Here is a 20990-nt window from a genome sequence, read left to right as displayed (position 1 = left end):
CAGCCCATGACACTCCGGCGTCGCGGAAGGGGCCAGCAGCGCTCCCGCCGCCGTCCATCACTCCAGTGGTGCAGCCCACAGGGGCGAGCAGCGGCCTCACCTCTGCCTGGCCCGGCAGCAGCAGCAGCAACAGCAGCGGGAGGACAAGGACGGCGCTGCTGCTGGGTCCCGCTGCCTCGAGGCGAGCGGCGCTGCTGCGCGGAGGTATGGCTTATTTTCAGGGGGTGTTTAATCTGCACAAATGCTTAAAAAGCCTGCTATGGCTTACTTTCTGACTACGTATTAAAAAGGGGGAAACACGGTAAATGTCACATCCAATCTTTTGATGCCCTTTGACACCTGTTTGGCTGGACAACCTCTATGGTAGGAATTGTGTGGATCAACATGTTAGATACTTTAGATTAAAAGAACTGAATAAAGCTTTGCTGGATCAGACAAAGGGCCAGTCTAATCTAGCATCTTGTTTTCATAGTGGTCAAGCATATGCTTATGGTAAGCCGGCAAGCAACACCCGATAGCAATAGCACTCTCCCTACTTGTGATTCTCAGCAACTGGTGTTGAGAGGCATATTGCCTTGGATACAAGAGACTGAACACAGCCTATCATCCAAGAACATGCAAGAAAGATGCCATATTCCAACATGCTATGTTACACAAGCTCACATACAATTGCACACTGATCAAGTTACCTCTTCCCAAACCAAACCTTTCAAACTGCAGTAAAATACAGACTAGAATGTTGGCTCATGGACATTCTTGATTTTTTTACCACCCCAAACTGAAAAGATAGCAGTTGCCTTTTTTTTCATTCACACAGCATATTGCAATCTGCATTTCAATCAGTGATGGATAATAAAGATACTGATACTATGTGGGCCAATTTGTACTTTCAGATTTCATTAACTGCAGCGCAAGCAGTGTGGTAACACAAACAAAGGTATCTACCTTGTATCTGGGAATATTTATCTATTCAACAAAAGGAATTTGGAGGGAGTTATTGGTTTATTTTTGTTTTTATTGTGTATTTTGTGCTTTTTTATCTTGTATTTTTATGTTGTGAACTGCCCTGAGATCTACAGATGGAAGGCAGTATACCAGGCATAGGCAAACTCGGCCCTCCAGATGTTTTGGGACTACAACTCCCATCATCCCTAGCTAACAGGACCAGTAGTCAGGGATCACGGGAGTTGTAGTCCCATAACATCTGGAGGGCCAAGTTTGCCTATGCCTGCAGTATTCTAACTAAGCAATCAATCAATCAATCAATTAATTAATAACAATACTTTCCACAACTTGTCTTAAAGCTAAGAACATGTTACTGCTCCTTACATGGTTAGCTGCTGAACTTCATGACAACTCCAGAGGTTATGATATAGCTCTCAACTCATCAAAAACATAAAAATAAGAGACAACCAAGTATGGCAAGAATGCAGAACAATATGACCAGAATCAACAGATATATAAGAGAATCTACTCAGCACACACAACTGCAATAGTGGGAATTTCACTTATAGCATAAAACCTTCATGGCATTTAATGTACAGAGCAATCCTATCATGTCACGAGAGGCCACTTCAGGTGAATTGTCAATCTGTGGGAAGGGGGGCTGCATTTCCTTTTCTTAAAATATTAATGATAATAATAATTCCCCCTTGTTCCAATGGGAAGAAGGAAAATCCGGATGTCAGCTCCAGGGCTCTTGGGATCCAGCTGACCCAAAGCATTCCCTGATCTGCTCCAACATTTTACTTATTTGCTGGGGAGAATGAGTTCTGCATAATCCATATTCCTTGGGCCACCCTACTGTTGTTGTTGTTTAGTCGTTTAGTCGTGTCCGACTCTTCGTGACCCCATGGACCATAGCACGCCAGGCACTCCTGTCTTGCACTGCCTCCCGCAATTTGGTCAAACTCATGTTCGTAGCTTTGAGAACACTGTCCAACCATCTTGTCCTCTGTCGTCCCCTTCTCCTAGTGCCCTCAATCTTTCCCAACATCAGGGTCTTTTCCAAGGATTCTTCTCTTCTCATGAGGTGGCCAAAGTATTGGAGCCTGAGCTTCACGATCTGTCCTTCCAGGGAGCACTCAGGGCTGATTTCCTTAAGAATGGATAGGTTTGATCTTCTTGCAGTCCATGGGACTCTCAAGAGTCTCCTCCAGCACCATAATTCAAAAGCATCAATTCTTCGGCGATCAGCCTTCTTTATGGTCCAGCTCTCACTTCCATACATCACTACTGGGAAAACCATAGCTTTAACTATACGGACCTTTGTCGGCAAGGTGATGTCTCTGCTTTTTAAGATGCTGTCTAGGTTTGTCATTGCTTTTCTCCCAAGAAGCAGGCGTCTTTTAATTTCGTGACTGCTGTCACCATCTGCAGTGATCAAGGAGCCCAAGAAAGTAAAATCTCTCACTGCCTCCATTTCTTCCCCTTCTATTTGCCAGGAGGTGATGGGACCAGTGGCCATGATCTTGGTTTTTTTGATGTTGAGCTTCAGACCATATTTTGCGCTCTCCTCTTTCACCCTCATTAAAAGGTTCTTTAATTCCTCCTCGCTTTCTGCCATCAAGGTTGTGTCATCTGCATATCTGAGGTTGTTGATATTTCTTCCGGCAATCTTAATTCCGGCTTGGGATTCATCTAGTCCAGCCTTTCGCATGATGAATTCTGCATATAAGTTAAATAAGCAGGGCCACCCTACTATTTTATGCAATTTACCGTTTTTTTCTGAAGTTGTTTTGGAGTTTATTTTTTTTAAAGCAGGGTGTAATTTTTTAAATAAAGGAATGGCCAAGTTGAATTATCACAGACTTAAAATATGAATGGTAAAACATTCCCAAAGACAATGGCTGGATAAAATATGAATGCAAAACGACAAATTAAAATTGGTGCAAGCAGCAATGTAGACAAGCCAGTCTATTTTGCCATTCTCCACACGGGCCAGCCAAATCTCCCACTAAAGACTTGTGTGGAAATCATAGGCACAGCTGAATGGATCCTATGAATTAGAAACACAAAAACAATCTACACATTCCCTTGTGATCATAGGGAAAGCTTTTATACCTTTGATGTTCTTGTTAAGATTTTTAATTTATAAGAGTACAATTTCACTTTTATTTGATATGATACTGAGCTACAGTATTTAATACCTTGGGCTGGAATAATTTTACATTAACATTAGCACACTCATCAGGAAGAACAATGAATCATAAATCACTTGTTTATTTGACTGGTTTGATTCCCAGGCTTATGATGATTCCCTTGACTGTCCGAGTGAGAACTGAGTTCTTACAACATTGTAAAAGAAAATCACTTCATGTATTTCATTCTTATCTCAACTGAGGGAAGTGCTTCACAGAAGCCTCTCTGTTACACTTCTGAAGTAGCAATACAGGGGGGGGGGGGGGAAATAGAATCATCATGAATCTTAATGGATGAGTATTAGTTTCTTCACAAGAGCTGTTGCTGTTTGATATACAGACAGCAACATGGTAGAGCATACAGGAAGTAATTAAAATATGCAGAGCCATTTTGAATAATCTAACACGTAAAGATGTAAAAGAAACATCTTTAGACATGCACATCAAAGCATTCATTCTGAAATAAAAGCTCTGAATATGGGAGGCACTGGCCAGCAAGCTATTTTACTGGGCAGAAGTAACTACCATGTGAGATTAGGAAAACAGATTTTGACCAAGTTGCCTCTGATACTGATTGTAATATCTGCATTGCCAGCAATTAAATGGGTATAAAGATAATTGTGCCAGTGTAGCTATATTACCAGTTATACTGGGTCACTCACATAAGTCAAGGAGGCTGTCACTGGAGGCTCAGTAGCTAGAAGTGCCTTTTACCAACTGCAACTGGTTTGACAGATATGGTCATTCTTTAACCGGGAAAGCCTTGCCACAGTAGTTCATGTGTTGGTTGCTGCAATGTGCTCTATGTGGGGCTTCCCTTGTGCTTGATTCGGAAGTACGATTGTGGACAGGAGTGAGGCTTTGTCAGAATATAACAGCATCTAAGAACAGCGCATACACTTTGGAACTCCCTGCCTGTTGAGATCTAGCAGGCACCTTCACCGTACTCTTTTCAGTGCCTTTTAAGCACTTTTCAGTGCTAAAAACATTCTTGCTTAGACAAGCCTACCCAGATGCTTAGAAAGTTGAGGTAATTTTAAACTGTTTTAGTGTTCATAGCATGGTTGAGAATTTTTCTTGGTTTTTTAAAATAATCAAGTGGTGTATAAATTTTATGAAGTAATTTTATGAGATTTAATATTTTGTTGGAAGCCACCCAGAGTGGCTGGGAAAACCCAGCCAGATGGGCGGGGTATAAATAATAAATGTATTATTATTATTATTATTATTATTATTATTATTATTATTACCTGGAACTGACTATTTGGTGCATTTCATGCTTTAGCTGTTTTTAAGATCCGCCTCAAAATGGCTTATACTGCATGGGGGGGGGAAGAGATTTCTTTACTGTGTTAGATGTATTATTGCAAAACTGAAGGCAGGAATCAGGAAACCCCAGTTCTTCCACAAATAAGCCACTTTCATCATGCTGAGTTGGTAAAACTAGTATTAACAAAATATAAACACTCATTCATATTCAGGCTTTCCCAGTCATCAGGCTCTCCCTCCCCAATCAAATTGCTGTTCCTTTTTACATACTATTTGCAGGTATTTTATTTAAATGTTGAGGCTTGCCTGTTCCCTGTTGTTTGCAGGCTATTTTTTTTCCAAGCTGAATTTTGGGAAACCTATTTGCTAGAAAGCAAACTAGGAACCGTTGGCACAACACTTTAACAAGTAATCCAACAGAACATGCAAATTGATTTGTAGAGATTTTTTAAAAAAACCCTCAAACAGTGCAGTTTACTCAATAAGAGTTTCCTCTGTGCTCAATGAAGCTTGCTCCCTTGTAAGTGTATTCAGGACTGCAGCCTTAAGCTTTGTTCTTTTCCTGTCTTACTTCAGGAGGTTTTGTAGAATCTAGCCTTGGGAGACTTAGTTGGTGCCAATAAGTCAAACATATCATTGCTTGCTACTATCTATTTGCCTGCAAGGAAGAGGCTTATTACTCAACTCTTCAGCACTTGCCTGTCAAAAAAAGAAGAAAAAAAGGCGTATGATAGTGTGTCTCATCTCTCCAAAAGACGGCCCTGGCATTATTTTTGCTCATTTTTCAGCCGCTCTCTTAAGGCAGCTGCTAGAATCTGCATCTTAAGCTTTCCTTTCGGCAGTACTATTGAAAACATTATGGGGAACATAGAGCACATATTTAATGAATGTGACCTATAACAATCCATTTGTCATCCGAAAACTAAAGCAAGTTGTGTGAGATTTCAAAGTTGTACATGCTCAGAAGGCTTACCCTTCAACTAATTAATTCATGTGATTTTAGAGCAGAGTAGAATCCTGACACCTTAGACATAAAACTGCAAGCCACTAGTTTTGCACATCACAGGCAGCTGCCAAATCTAATGTGGCTGCCTAGACTTTAGTACCATAAAGGAAGAGATTGAGATAGCAATAGCAAGCCATATGAAATATGATGTAACAAAAGTGATCTACTTATCCTGCGTATTATTTACAGTACAGGCCACAGATAACCTTGAATAGAAAAGGGTGAGAGAAAGAGCAGTTGGGCAGTAGAAAGAAGGAAGTGTCTGTGAAATCATAAGGTTACAATAGAATGCAGCTATATTAGAATCAGATCAAATTCCCAAAACATCTTCCAGAAATACAGTTATGGTATTCTGGACAAGTATTCCAGAAATACAGTTATGGTATTCTGGACAAGTACTAAATTCTCCAATCTTTACAGAAATATTTCATACCACATGACTGAATTACTTGGGGGTGGGCTCTCTCTCCTTCACTGGAGATCTTGAATCATTGGCTGCACAGCCATCTCTTGAGTATACTCAACTCTTAATTTCTTGCATCCAGCAGAGGGTTAAATTAGATTGCCAATGAGGGCCTCCCCAACTCTTGTGATTCTATGAATATTTTTGATGACTACCAATGACTATATATGAAGCATCATAATTATGTAGGTAGGTTATTTTATATCTGGCCTTTCTTCTACAGAACTCAATGCAGCTTACATATGATTCTCGGGCAGTCTCCCACAAGTGGAGATTAATTTATTGTTAAGTACGGTAATGTGTTTTCTGTCTGTTTTCAAATACATAACTTAAAATATCTATTTGTGCGAGAAGTACTTGTGGAGGTTTCAGTTCCCTCCTGAAAATAAATCACCCCTTCTACAATCTTCCACGTGCGATAAGATGTTTTGAAAGCTCTACACCAGTGGGGTTGGAGGCGGTGAGCTGGAGAACAGCCAGTTAATTAAGGCAATACTGATAAGGGCAAAAATTGGACCCAACCCCCAACAGCCCACACAACAGAATTCAGATTTCAAATCAGTCAATCAACCTACTTTATGTAACTTCATGAAAAGTTAGAATGGTAGACTAGAGAACAAGTGACTGAGAGCACTGCATGCAGTCATGCTCAAGGATTGCAGAAATAATCAATTTCTACTTGAATACACTTCATATGCAGTTTGACCTAGATATATGCCTTCTAAGAGAAATACATGACTGAAAGTTTGTCATTACTGTCTGTATTGTAGAACCAGAAAACATATCTACCCTCATGCATCCAATTTAATAGAAAAAAAATTCTGGTTTGTCAAACCAGTTTGCTATGACATCTGAACCAGCAAGCTGGAATTTCCGTAATCCCTTCCAACACAGATTGCAGACCAGGACTGATTCCACGAATATTCTGTAGCATGCGTGCATCATTTCTGGTTTCTTATTTATACACGTATTTGAATTTTAGATTTGCCTTTTGCTCTAGTTTTTGAAATTTCTGTTATTTCTCCCAATCCTGAGAATGCAAAGTGTTCAGACTATTTAAAAATACATCAGGCTTGAAAATTACAGTGCCCATTTATCTCAAAAGTGGTAACATTCCCAGTTGTTGTAGTATACAGAAAACTGTGCAGTATCCATTATTTCCATTTTACAGGTGTCGAGTTGAGTACTACTCAAAACTGCTGAGGTTGATGAGGCTGGAGGTGAACTCAGGGCCGGTGCTAGGGTTTTTTGCGCCCTAGGCGAGATCACCTTCTCTCCCCCCCCCCCCCGGCACTTTGAGACTCCTTCGGGTAGTGATAAGGCGGGATATCAAATCCAAACTCTCCTCCTCCTCTTCTTCCTATACCACCCTTCCTCTGAAGATCACAAAAACACAAAAATGCATACCATAATAATAAAAACATATACCGGTACTGTCAAACAGCATTTTTATTTTTAGGACTGCACCTAAAACCCATTTTTGCAAACTATGTGCACATGTCATTTTAACTCTACTACTAAAATCAGTTACAAGGGAGATTCAGATTAACACAAGCAGTTCCCTCTAATATTTGAAATGTCAACTTCCCATATTAACTGAGGAGAAAAGGTACCGGAATGTTATTTACAAGCTACTAGAGCAGCAGAATCAAGGACAGGAAGATATACCCCCTTGCAACATGCAGGCAGGGCTGAGATTAAAGATCTACTGTTTCCTGGTCCCATGTGTGAATGGGCTGGTAAGAAGGTCATTCCATTGCCTCTTTCTCAACTTTATGTGGTACTTCTGCTGGGGGAAGAAAAAAAAGTTGGTATAAAATGCACAAATAATGATATGCATAATCAGAAAGTAATTTGCTTAATGCAAGTTTAGATGCTCAGACTTGGGGACCTGGCAGACCTAATTAGTGAAAATAGATGAAGTTATGCATAGGGTGGAGAAAGCGGATAGAACACAGCAGCTCAAGGTCACCCAATATCAGATAACACTAGACTGAAGACAGACAAAAGAGAAGAGTTTGTCAAAAAGCACATATTTAATATACAGAATTCGCTGCAAAGAGGATATGAGGAAAACCGCTCTCATTTACAGAGGACACGTCTATCAATGACTATTACTACCAGGGTCAGCCCAAGACATGATTGCCTAAGATGGAAGTCATGGCGACACTTCCCCCATTCCATGTACAAAACCTGACCAGGCTAAATGGTTGAACCTTACAACAGGGTCAAAGGACTGAGTGCGGGGAGGGAGAGCACAGAGCAACATAATGCTGTTTTTAGGATTGCAGCCTCAAATCCTCACAATGTTCCCTCTTTCATACAACACTCTCAACCTGATGTGCTCTAAACCGTTTTGGACTAGCTCCCATCAGCTCCTTCTAGCAAAGCTGCCACAGTCCGAATCATCTGAAAGGCATTAGGCTGAACAAGGTTGACGATCACTTATTTGCCTCACATAAAAAATATTAAGCATATCTCAACATTCTACACCAAAGACAGGGATTTCTGGAACAGAATGGAATTCTCTTATATCGTGTATTAACTAAGGTGTATAGGGGAGGACATTACCTCTGGTGAGGGGGACATGTTGTGCTCCTTCTGGGGTAGTTTGTCCGCCTTTGGTTCCCACCCTGCACTCAGCTCTCACCTGTGGTTCCTAGAAGCTATCAGCATGTGATAGCAGCCACACCCTGGGAAATGGCTTCAATTGGCCGGCTAAACCAGGTGAGGGGTCTCAAACCCTCAGTGAGTTTGGGATTTCCCCTGCACGCAAAGACAGGCTCTGGTGGATTGAGTGAATGAGACCAATAGTGGGTCCAATGGTCAGGAAGGTGGTTACTGCACATGCTGCAGAGGGAAGTGAGGGGCAGATGGGGCTCATCAACCTGGGAAGACACCACATCTAGGAGAAGGAAAACTCTGGTCTTAAACATCTGCTCCCTTGTGGCTATACTCATCCGTGAGAAAGGCTTTGGGGAAAAACTCCAAGGAAAAAGCTGTACTCGCTGCCTTGCCTAAGAAGTAAACCCTACACAAATCTGGAGTGGAGTCTCTAAGATGGTTGGATGGTGCTTTGTACGCCTACTTCCAGCAAGTCCTGCAGCCAAGCTGGTGCCAAACATATTGCTCTGCTTTCCTTTGGACCACATCCATGAGGCCAAGAGGGCAGTATTGTCTGGGCAGCCCAGGACCTCCATACACACTGCCCAGGCTTGCGCCCCGGGTAAGTCACTTTGGTGCTGCTAATGTGGCAGTTTTAACTTCACCCCCAAAGGCACACTCCATTGTCTCTCGAGAAAGACAGGTGTCAACAACACAGTATTAACAGCCCAAGGTCATATACAACAGCTAACTGCAATACCTACAGAGTCAGATAAAAAGATGGGGCTGCAGAATTGTTCAGAAACTGTATTAAAAAGCTAGTAATACAACAGAATAAATAAATAACATTTTGTTCCACATAGCATTACTCAAATCTCACTGTAAAAAAGAATTACCTTTCTGCATTATCTAGCATTCAATTGTTTCTAAAAGGCAATTTTATTTTTTTAAAATATCCAAACCAATATTTTAAGGTCAATAAGAATTCTTCACCAATTCTGAAACAGGGCATATAAACAAATCTCACAAAAGCAAATGAAAAGCTTTCTAGGGGGAGTTTCATCATTCTATGCTCTGACATTTTAAAACACAGTGCTAAAGAGCTTATAAATGGACACTTGGCAGCAACTTCATAAGAACAGACAGGTGCCTGTAGATTCCTTAACCTTTCTCAGCATCCAATGAAAAGAAGGCTGCTGTTTCTTCCAGATGCTGTCAATGTACTTTGAAAATATTGCCTTTAACTTATTTATAATATAGTGAAACTTAATACAATTCATATTTTGTGTGTCTAAAAATGTTATATTGTCAAAATAGGGACTGCTACTCTCAGAGAGAGGGATGTTGCATGAAACCCATGCCTTGCACAATAATCTAGCATCATAATACAGTAGTGGAAGGATAATACATTAAATAACTTTTGCTGCCCATTTGCAAGTCACAAGTTTACTGAACTGAGCTAGCGCTTCTTAATGCAAAACAGGATCTGTCTCCTCTTTTACCAAATTTTAAATAATCTTTAAGATGAGCCGGTAAAATTAGAATGAGTTTAACCCGCTTGCTATGATAATAGGTGTCAGGGGGACTCCCTACAGGGACCCTCCCCCAGTCATCCTGACCAGCACTTCGCCCAGTGACAGCTCAAGCAGCGGGTCAGGAGGAGGGAATGAGGAATGGAGCGGAATGGAGAGGGGGCTCCAATATGTATCAGAGCCTCAGCACCGACCCATCTGGCCAGAGGAGGAAGGACAGCACAGCGAGGTGTCGGAGCCTCAGCAACGCTCCAGCCAAAGGATGGGAGAAGGTACGCAGCCCCTTCCGGCGCCCACGTTGGGTCATGCACCCAGATGTAGGGCAAGGGGGCGGCGGTTTGGGGTTCCCAGACTTTTATGCTGGCGCAAAAGCAGACAAGCGCCATTGCTGGGTTCTGAATCAGACTATGCAGTCATGTTTTCTGATGTCTCTGCACCTTAAATTGTATGCACAATAAAGCTTTTAAAGACAGAGCAGACTGGAGCGTCTTTACTCAAGAGTAGCCGCAACAATCCCCTGACAATAGGGATGGGTTTATAGAATGTAAATAGTAACTTTAATAAAATAACTGAGTGCCTACTCTAAAGGAAAGCTTCTGGAAATGAGCTGTGGCCCATCATTTTACCAATGTATTTAAGTCTGACCTAGTTCAAATCTGACCTCAGCCATGAACTCGCTGGATGGCCTTAGGCAAACCACTATCTCTCTGCTTCAGAACTCCAGCTTTAATATGTTGACGGTCAGGGTGGCCTGTTGCAAGGATTAATTGGAGAACATGAAATACTGCAGGATTTTAGGGGAAGTGTTATATCAATACTAAGTAATATTATTGAATAATCACTTTTACTTTCCACATTTTGTTACCTACTTCAGAAGAAGCACGATGCATTTTGTCTTTGTTTGTTTCACCATTCCTCTTGGTCAGGCTTCATCTTTGCATATGAAATCTATTGCAACAAGAACCACATCTACTATTCTAAGTTCTTACTTTAAAAAAAAAAATCAACAGCCAGATACACTTCTGTGTATTTGACTGGTTTGAGGCATCCAAATAATTATTGTGCAGTCCAAGCAAAAAATTTGAGAACCTGCAAGAAAATACAGGTGGCTACCATTTCGTTCAGGGATTCCATTCCTAGCCCCTGTGCACATCAGTAGAGTGCGTCTAAGTGTGCCCCACACCATTCTGCCTTCTTCCAGGTCCAAAAGGACATGCATGTTGGCAATCATATGTGAACTGGATGTGCCTAAAATGGTTGCTACCTGTAATGCAGTATATCCTTAACTCACAACCAGGCCTCACCTGTTCAAGGTTAAAGCCAGTCATTCATGCCATCCTCTGGAACCTTATAAGCTACTAGATATTCTAGCAAGCCAACTCCCCCAACCTTGGTTTTACTTTTCAATCTGACATGCAACAGTTCACAGCTTCTGGAGCTCCAGCACTGACACATTAGGCTTTTAGTGGGTGTGTTCCTTCTTATGGGGGTTTATTTAAAAGTTTTATTTGCATTTTTGCAAACTTTGGAGTCTTCTTGAATGTGCTGGTACCTCCCTTTTGTTTTGTTTTTTGCCTGCTACAATTTCTGTAAGTGCTCACCTCTTGAAAATTCACTTTTAGATGGAGTGATAACCTACATAAACAATGTAGTTCTGGAACAGCAAACTGTTTTCTTTACATAACAAATATATTGGGAACATATTTAATTAGTATGCTTCAACGTATGATATGTGATAGAAACGGCATGCATGCTGTTCCAGGAGTACCAGACATTTCTTCAAGTCCAAGTTATATCTGACACAATGAAGATTCACTTTTACTGATTTTGTAAAGATCACAAACGATGTTTTGCTATACAGTCCAAAATAAACAAGAGCAGTAAGAATTGGACTGACTATTCAAATACCTCAAAGGTATTTTTCTGGATTATTTGTAAAATTAAGATACTTCAGTATTCTCATGTACAAGGCTTCTTGAGCAGCATCTAATGTAATTAGGTCATTCGCAGGTGTTCCTAAAATATCAGAAGCCAATTTGTATCCCTCCATGGAACTTTTGGAAACTGGATACTAGATTTCCTTATTCCCCTGAAGTTATTATCAGAACATGTAAAATACATGCAGCAACCATTTTGCACACGCCCAATTGATGTGCGAATATGCACACACTCATCGCTGCTGACCCAGAAGTGGCCCAAACATGGAACAGGCGGAACGGGCTTATGCGTGCTCTGCCACCATGTGCAGGGGCTCAGGAACGAAACTCCCGTACAAAATATTTCCCGCCTGTAGGTTATTTGGAGGGACTGTGACTACCCTAAGGTGATTCATGGCGGACAGGTTGGAGATTTGCATACAGATCTCAGAATTCTATTCCACTAACACAGTGCATTTATTAGGGTGGATTGATTAAGGAATATTAAAGAATGTTTTTAATCTGCAAGGAACCCTCCCCTAATTTAAAGCTGTGATTTAACTGAAGTTTCCCACAGATACTTCACATTTTCCTAAACAATGGCACAAATTAACCACAACGTTACTTTACAGTACACCTCAACAGCATGATTTATACTGCTGTTTCATTCTTACAACCAGGCCTTGCATCTCCTTGTTGCACTGTTTACAGTTTCCAACTTGCCCTTTCTTTAGACCTATAAATGGAATGTCTAAAACATTCGTTTACAGTATTGTTTTTCTTACACATGGCAGTTGGTGAGGTTAAGTATGGGGGGGAACCCAGAAACTTGTGCACAGGAGAATTTCCTCTTTTTGTTTTACGTAGCATGGCTCCTTTCTGTGCAATTCTGCCTTGGTCTAGCCCCACCCTCCCCAAAATAAGTGGCAAACAAAAGTGAAATGACTGTGACTGATAAGGTCACAGCAAAGTCTGACAGCTACTGGCCAGACTAGAGCACTCACTTTATTTTCATCAGGTGAAATGTAATGCCTGTGTTTGGTAGGAAAAGTAAATATACAGTGGTACCTCTACTTACGAATGTTTCTACTTACGAATGGAGCTCTGTCCGCCATCTTGGATGCGGTTTAGATAAGATTTTTTTCTACTTACGAATTTTTAGATAGGGTTGCTTCTACTTACGAATTTTTTCTCCCAATGCATTCCTATGGGATTCGAGTTACAAATTTTTTCGACTTACAAATGTGCGTTCGGAACGCATTAAATTCGTAAGTAGAGGTACCACTGTACTTATATCTGAGAAGTGCTCAAATTGATTCCTTTGTACAGAAAAACCTTTAGCTATGCAATCCTAACCTACACACACCCAGTGTTGATGGCTGGGGGGGGGGGGGGTTGGATACTGTCGGGTCTGCTCTCTGCTGACTACCACTGACAGAGAGGCAAAATGCCAGTTGACTATAGAGGAGGCCTAGCTTTGCCCATTCAGGTGGCAAGCTACCACCAGCATTTCTTCTGCTGGAAGTAGGCAGCAGAAAGCCCCTAAATGGGGTGTTGATGGATGGGTGCTTTGGACTGGCTTGATCTAAAGCTCCATGAATCCCCCAAGAGGTCTGATCCTTGGGCCTCTCAGCCATACCAGACTGGAACCGGATTAGTGAAAAAAAATCAGGAAACCTACCACCTGCTCTGGGCAGCTTGAGCAAGTTAAGCTTGTGATTTGCTGGGGCTAAAGTTAGGATTGCTCAACCCCTCATCATATCTGGGAGAAGCAATGAGCCAGTGTGGAGATAAACTGCAGGGCTAACATGCTTATATCAATATTATTTAGTATTAACCTGATTATTTAAAAGCAATCTCATCATTACAATTTTTAAAGAAAATTTTTTAATCCACCCTGGAATTTAGTTTTGTGACATAACGTTCTTTGTCTTCCCTTTCCTCTTTTCCTCCCATGTCCAGAGTCACTTCCAAAGAGGCTGGGAGAAAGGACAGACATGTGTCAAAGGGGCAGCTTGACCTCCTGAAAACTAGTTGCCAACCATGGCTAATCCATAACCAAGAAATAAATCAAGCCAAGTAACCTGAGAATTTGGTGTGGATGCTACCACTCTTCTACGAAATGAAGAGTTTTTCAGCCTATGGCTAAATCAAATTATTCAAGCGACCAGAAGGCAATGATGTATACACCCTATAAATAACCAGAAAAAAATGCATAAGGATTGCTTCTCATTCAGGACCTGTTCGTACAGGTATTGTAAGAAAAAAGAAATCTCAGCTATGAGTAGTTGTCACACGAGACTTCTTACAAATGACCCAATATGGCTTTCACTGCTTGAATGAAGCTGAAAGTGTGCATTCAAGGAAACACATCAGTAACCCTGCTGCTTTTCTGCTTGGCACTCAAATTTATTACAGCCTTGATGCTGAAGTTAAAAAGACTTTTCAGTGTTTCATAATCAGTGTTATCATCCCCCAAAGTATACCACCCCTCACCATTCGATTTTTAGCTGACAGAACACTTTTATAGAGAAAATGACATGAATACTGAAGGCCGTTATAGCAAATATGACACTTATGAAAATACTACAATCCTGTATTTTCTTCTCTATAATGTGTAGTGTATGGACATAAATTATCATATATTACCTTACACCTCTAATAAACCTCATTCTAGACTTGCAAATAATTCCGTAAAAATGCTTAGCACCTTGTCTGCCAACACATATCTATGATACACCTTTCATGTCACATGATCTACCTTCAAGAAAAATAGATCCAATTCTTTTTTCAGTTTGCAAATTTTTTTCCGACTGATCCATTTTTGCTAGTCACCCATGAAGGAGGCAGGAGCCAAACTAGATTTTATGAAACTTCAGAGTAGAAGGGGAATTAAGTCAAAAAATCAGTATGGGGCCAAAGGGTTAATACACAGAGATGAAATTACCCTTTACTTCTCTGCACCTTTTTGATTTTTTTTAAAGGAAAAATCTGTGGGGAACTCCAAATATGAAATTCCCATGGTAACATCGACTTTGCCCTGAGCACTAGTCATAAGCTTGCTTTCAGAGAAACACTTTTTACTCAGAAAACATTACACCTACTTAATACCATTGGCAGAGATCATAATTTCTCCCCCCCCACACAGTACAACTTACTAACACTTTTAATAAGCCCTATTATAGAAACAGATTTCAGCTACTTTAAATGGAAATGTCATGAGTTTACAGGAACAGATCTTCACACTGAGGGGAACAGAGATAAAGCAAGATCCCCTAGGGTTTGAAACATGAATTCATGCACAAAACATGCTGGAGTTTCCTTATGCCAAACCCTCTTCCCCCTTCAGCAGCCCTTCCACAATCCTCCTTAACAGCACAATTGGGGGATCAACAGCATCAGCCTTTTAATGTGGTAGTTGCTTTATTATTCTTCCTTTCAGTGTTCTCACAACTTGCAATTTTATTTTAAAAGACCTTTTCTACTCTGAACTCTAACTTACTTGAGGCAGTGACTACAACATCCAGTCACTATGGTGAAATAGCTCTTTTCTTGCTTAGAATGAACTGGCTTAGTTTAATATAGATTCTAAACTAGAGAGATTCTCTATAAAAGTTCACAGAGTTGTTGAACCTGCAAATCTGTTTCTTTGGCCTGGCCTCACAGAATGCTATTTTTTACAAGCTACTGGCAACAAACGTTTAAGAGGAAATTCTGCAACCAAGGTGTCCAGGATTTCCCAAGCTATACAAGTGTCAGAAAGCTGTGATTTATGGCCATGTTTGAGGCTTGTTCTTCCTTCCAATTTTTCATATTCTATCAGCAATATTTTCCATATACAGCTGGAATTGCACCTCTCACTTTAACAATCTGTGCTCTGTCCATATGTATAACACATTGGTGAGAATGTTACTTTTTCACTGAACTACATGTAAACCAATTTCATGGCACACTGCCCCAAAAGCAGACAGTTCACTGCTAAACAATTATTGTTTAGAAAATAGTCTTGTAGCACTGAATGCTTATTTACACAAAGTCTATAGTCCAGCACAGACTACAGTCCAATATTCGGCTAAAACCCTATTGTGTGGGATTGCAATTACAATCAACAACAATAAAAGGAAGTTTCTCTGCAGAATCCTCAAATTATAGTTTTTGTAACATCCATACATGCAGAGGGTCCCAGGTTCAATCCTTGGCATCTCCAGGTAGGGCTAGGGAAAATACAGCAGTCTGAAACCCTGGACAGCTGCTGCCAGTCTGTGCAGAAAAAACAGAGGTAGATGGACTACTTGGCCTGACTCAATATAAGGCAGCTTCCTATGTTCCTGCCTTTCACTGTCCTGCTGCACTTTATACAGTCGTACCTTGGATCCCAAACACCTTGCGAGTTTTGGCTCCCAAATGCTGAAAACCCAGAAGTGAGTGTTCCGGTTTGCAAACATTCTTTGGAACCCGAATGTCCGACGCGGCTTATGAACGTTTTGGAAGTCGAAAGGCCTCTGGAACGGATTCCATTCAACCTCTGAGGTACCACAGTACAGTGAAGTTTGGCACAGAGCAAAGAAGACAGAGGCCTGGCAATTAAAGCCCTTGCTCTCTACCCTATAGGTCTCTCAGTATTATAAAGGCAGAACTTTATAAAGATCATGGTTTTTGCAATGGTGGGAAAAAGCAAGAACATGTTTATATTGAGGACCCATACCCAATTTTTTTTAATTCCACTGATGTTAAGGGTTATGAAAATTACATTTACTGTGCAAATTCTTGCATTAAGGAACAATACATGATAAACAATGGCACCTATAAATTGTTGCATGCAATCTTCTCTAGAAACTGATTTCCATACTTACTTCAGCCCTAGAGCTCATTAAGTGTGACCTCACTTTAACTGTTCTATGCTGTAAATGCGGTACTGTCACTTGCAGCAATATCCGGCTGGGTTCACTCAAGCAAACAAAACTAACCACCACTAAGTACTTCTTTAGGGACTAACAGGCAGTGAGGCCAAAGATGAGTGCAAGAGCATATGCAGAAAGCCTTAGGTTTTTTTTCTGTCCCTTAGCACCTTCAGTCTGAATAACGAGGCAATGGAAGTACCTCCTCACTATAATTCTTCTGCCAGCAAAACTAAAGTCACTGCTCAAACAAACATGGCCTATGAAACTTTAGTCTTTAGAATCCTAAGACTCTGAGTTTTCAGGTAAGTTTGCAGATCTCATTAGTCAAAAGCTTGAAAATTCATCCACTATAGGTCAAAGAGCAAATAAAAAGATGGGCCCTTGAGCAGCTAAAGACCTGTTGTTGAATTTCCTCTCCCCACTAGCAAATCAATTTCAAATCCATCATCATCAGGAAGGCACTACTTTGGCTATCCTTGAACTAGAATATTTTGTTGGTGGAAGGAAACTCTCCACAGCTGGCACTTCAGGAAGAAGTGTTTATTGAAAATGAAATGCCTCACAATACAAGGTCAAAAGCATTGTGGTTCATGTGGCATCAGAGCACTGCACGTGTATGGTTGCTCCTATATTCTCATAAATGATGTGCTACTAATGTGTGTGTGTTATTAAATCCGTATTTCTGTCCTAGGTTTACGATACAGTTAAATATAAGTCTTAACTCAGACATTCTACACTAATCTGAAAACAAAGCAAGCTTTAAATCATTAAGGAGTCAATCGGAAAAAGGCCAGACAAGAGAAAGTGATGCTTTACAGAACTCTTCTACACTTGGGCACTTATATACAGTACATTTCCAGAGGGAGCACATTCTAGAGGTGCTGGAAAGCAACCCTGGGGCTGATGTATCAGAGTGTATAGCATTAGCAGTTAAATGTTGTGTTAATTATGTTGACTGCATGTATTTGAGTCAGCGCCTTGCCATTAAGTTTAAAAATAAACACACACTGCCACCTAGTAACTAATGTGAAGAAGGCTAAATCTAGCTGATGTGGAAATAACCAAGCACAGTTAAGGAAGTGCACTGCTTATACTACTTGATTCAAGAAGGAACATTTTCTTCACCCATATCATGCAAAGTCACAATGTAAGGAGAGAACTGCATCTACAACATTACCCAAACTTAGGTATGGTTACTATCTTGTTTTATGGCCCTTATTGTATGCCTTTAACAGCAACCCAACACACAGAAATTCAATGGCGGAACTTTTTCTGACTTTGAGAAACACGTTGCAATAAGCTTCACTAGCTATTTTTTTTCTGGGTTCGGCAGCAATAAAAGGAACAGATGCAGGACTTTTAAAAAGAGTAGCAACTCTGCAGTGTTGGCATTACAAAATTTATATTCACTGCTACTTAACACCACCAGGCCTGTTTACGCAGGCTCAGTTTAAACGTGACACCACACGAGAAGAACCTAGCTGTGAAGCTCATTTGGACGAGGCTCTCAACCACTACAACTGCACACAAGTCCCCTTGAACTCATGTACACTTCTGAATAAGTGCACAGGACTGGACTGCCAGCTGGCAGTGTTGGATGCCAATGTAACACCTGCTGAGTTCAAATTCCCAACATGCTGCAAGTACACAAGCAGGTGAGATGACCTGGTTTAAATGAGCTACCTAAGCATGCCATGTTCTTATCTGCCAGGTATGGCATTTACACAGGGCCTCACACCACAGTTAGTCCAACTATCCTTGTGGTAGTTATAGCGGAGCTCCTAATCCGTGATAGTTATCGGCAGTATTCATCTTTTGGAGAGTAAAATAAAACACACAGAAAACAGAATATAAAGTAGTCATTAATGTGAAAACCGGACCTCCACCACCACCCTACTCCATGGGCAAACAGTATACTCTCCCAGACCTATAGAAATGCCCACATCTCGCCCTAGCCACCTTCTACTGCGAGTGGGTGAAGCAGTTAGGGGGCCAGTCCCAGCCAGCGTTCACCGCTTGCTCGCCTCCCCACAACCAGCTCACACAGGAGGGCGCAATTAAGCGCAATTGAGAGGTCAAAGGTCTGGGGCGAAGCGGCAGCGCACCTGAAGGAGCCGGGACTAACTTACGGCGCCTGCCCACCTGCTTCGGGAGCCGGCGCCAGGCAGCACTTCCCCTACCAGCAGGCGGCGAGGGGGCGCCCGCGGCTTACGGCAGACCCCCCCGTCCGAAGCCGCCCGAGTCCCCCTTTCTCAGGCCTCGCCAACGCCACAGGCCTCAGCCTGGGCAGGGACAGCCGCCACCGCCGCTGCCCCCTCCCGGCCCGCCGGCCCAGGCTGAAGAGGAAGGCAGCGAGAAAGAGGGCTTCGGCCCGGGCGGCAGGCAGAGAGGGAAGAAGGGCCGCCGGGGTTTGTGGGTCCGCCCGTCGCGACCCCTCGGCCGGGAAGCAGCGACTCACCCGGATCCTGCCCCCCGGGCTGGGGTCTTCGGCGCGGGGCGAGAGCGACGACCAGAGCAGCAGGAGCCCCAGGAAGGAGCCGAGCAGCAGCACCGCGCGCAAGAGGAAGCCCAGCTTCAGCCGCATCCTCAGCGCCAGCCCCTCGACGAGCTCCACGAAGCCGCCGCCGAAGCCGCCGCCGGGCTCCCCGCTGCCGTTCCCACCCCCCTCCCGGCGACTGCTGTTGCTGCTCCTCACTTGTGCCGAGCTGCGCTCTGCGCGGCTTCCCTCCCTCCCTCTCTTCCCTCCTCCTCCTCCCTCTTTCACTACTGCCGCCTTTCTCCTTCTCTCTTTCTCTCTCCGAGGCAGAAGGCGCCTGGCGCCGAGCCTCGCTCGTACTCGCGCTCCCTCCCTGCAGCTTCGCTTCTTCTCCTCACTCCTCCCCTCAGCCTTTTTCGAGCTGCTGCTGCTGCCGCCGCCTCCCCTCCTTCCTCGACTCCGGCTGCTCGCTCTGCTCTCCTTGCAAACCCAAAAAAACTTTGTTTTTTTAAAGAACCTCTTTTTCCTCCCCCCCCCCCCGCACACGCCCCGCTTTCTGGTTTTTCCTGTTCTCTATGTATCTCCCGTGTTGAGTCTTCACTCTCTCTCCCTCTCCCCCCCCCTTCTCTATTCTTCCTTGCTAACGTTCAGCCCAGCTTGCTAAAATGAAGCAGGAAGTCGCCACCGTCGCCACCCCCAGGAGCAAAGGCTCCACGTGGCTGCTTTACAGCCCGAAGGGTTGCTTCAGGTTGACTTTAGAGGCGGCTTTTCGTGTGTGTGTGTGTGTGTGTGTGTGTGTGTGTGAGAGAGAGAGAGAGAGAGAGAGAGAGAGAGAGAGAGAGAGAGATTCGTCCCCATCCGGAGGTAGATTTCGAAGAGCAAACCCAGCAGAAGCTATGCAAATACGAGGCTTGCTTGCTCCTGGCTTTGGCAAGGTGGAAACGAGGATCAGTGTGGGTTTGCTTGCTTGCTTGCTCTCTCTGCTCGTCTTTGGACTGGCACAGGAGCAAATCCAACGGTAAAAGGTGTGATCAAGAATTGCAATGTGGAAAAGAGTAGCAATGCCCCGTGATACCCTTCGCACAACGGCGATGGCCGTCACAGAAAGCCCAAGATCTCTTTATGGTGTGCATGCATGCATGTATGAATGCATGCATCTGTCTCAAAGGAAGAAGGTAAAGTCACCTTAAAATTAGCTCACAATGCGTTTGATCTGCCTCCCGAATGTATACCTTTTTTTGTCACACAGCAATACCCATGGGAGAATACAGTAAGCCACAATTTACATGGGGGTTACTTCAGGGGATCGTGCCTAAAGCTAAAATCTCGTATAGTCAAAACACATTGGGTTCAACTGCAGGTGGGATTTCCAAAGTCTTTCCCCCCCCTCCCTTTTCTTTTTTTCTTTTTAAAAATTTGCCAAGTGTGTAAAGCTGAATGTGCATACAAGTTGTGGGCTTACTGTATAGTGTAGTAAAAAGGCAGCTGCCCCAAATTGATGTTTACTCACCTTGAACTGGTGTAAACCATCAGTGGTAGCTTGGAAACCATATACTGTACTGTATCATCTTGCAAAGGGGAGTAAGGATTCTCCTACACAGGCATATTTCTGCATTGCAGGTGGTTGGACTAGATCAGGCACCCCCAAACTGTGGCCCTCCAGATGTTTTGGCCTACAATTCC

At 42.6% G+C, this 20990-nt stretch overlaps 1 protein-coding gene across 2 annotated transcripts in view; it reads right to left on the bottom strand.

The window, feature by feature from the left end:
* The window catches only part of GALNT7 (polypeptide N-acetylgalactosaminyltransferase 7), a 52133-nt gene extending 32430 nt beyond the window's left edge, over positions 1-19703 (bottom strand). For both annotated transcript variants that reach the window (XM_035111666.2, XM_035111665.2), the window contains exon 1: positions 19290-19703. In XM_035111666.2, the coding sequence (XP_034967557.1) occupies positions 19290-19415 (126 nt within the window). In that variant the 5' untranslated portion in view covers positions 19416-19703. The remainder of the gene's footprint in view (positions 1-19289) is intronic.
* Between the last annotated feature and the right edge of the window lie 1287 nt (positions 19704-20990).

This window comes from Zootoca vivipara, chromosome 9 (assembly GCF_963506605.1).
Source record: "Zootoca vivipara chromosome 9, rZooViv1.1, whole genome shotgun sequence".
Taxonomy (NCBI): Eukaryota; Metazoa; Chordata; class Lepidosauria; order Squamata; family Lacertidae; genus Zootoca; species Zootoca vivipara.
Note: the sequence above shows the minus strand (reverse complement) of the source record. Positions and strands in the feature narration are given on the sequence as shown.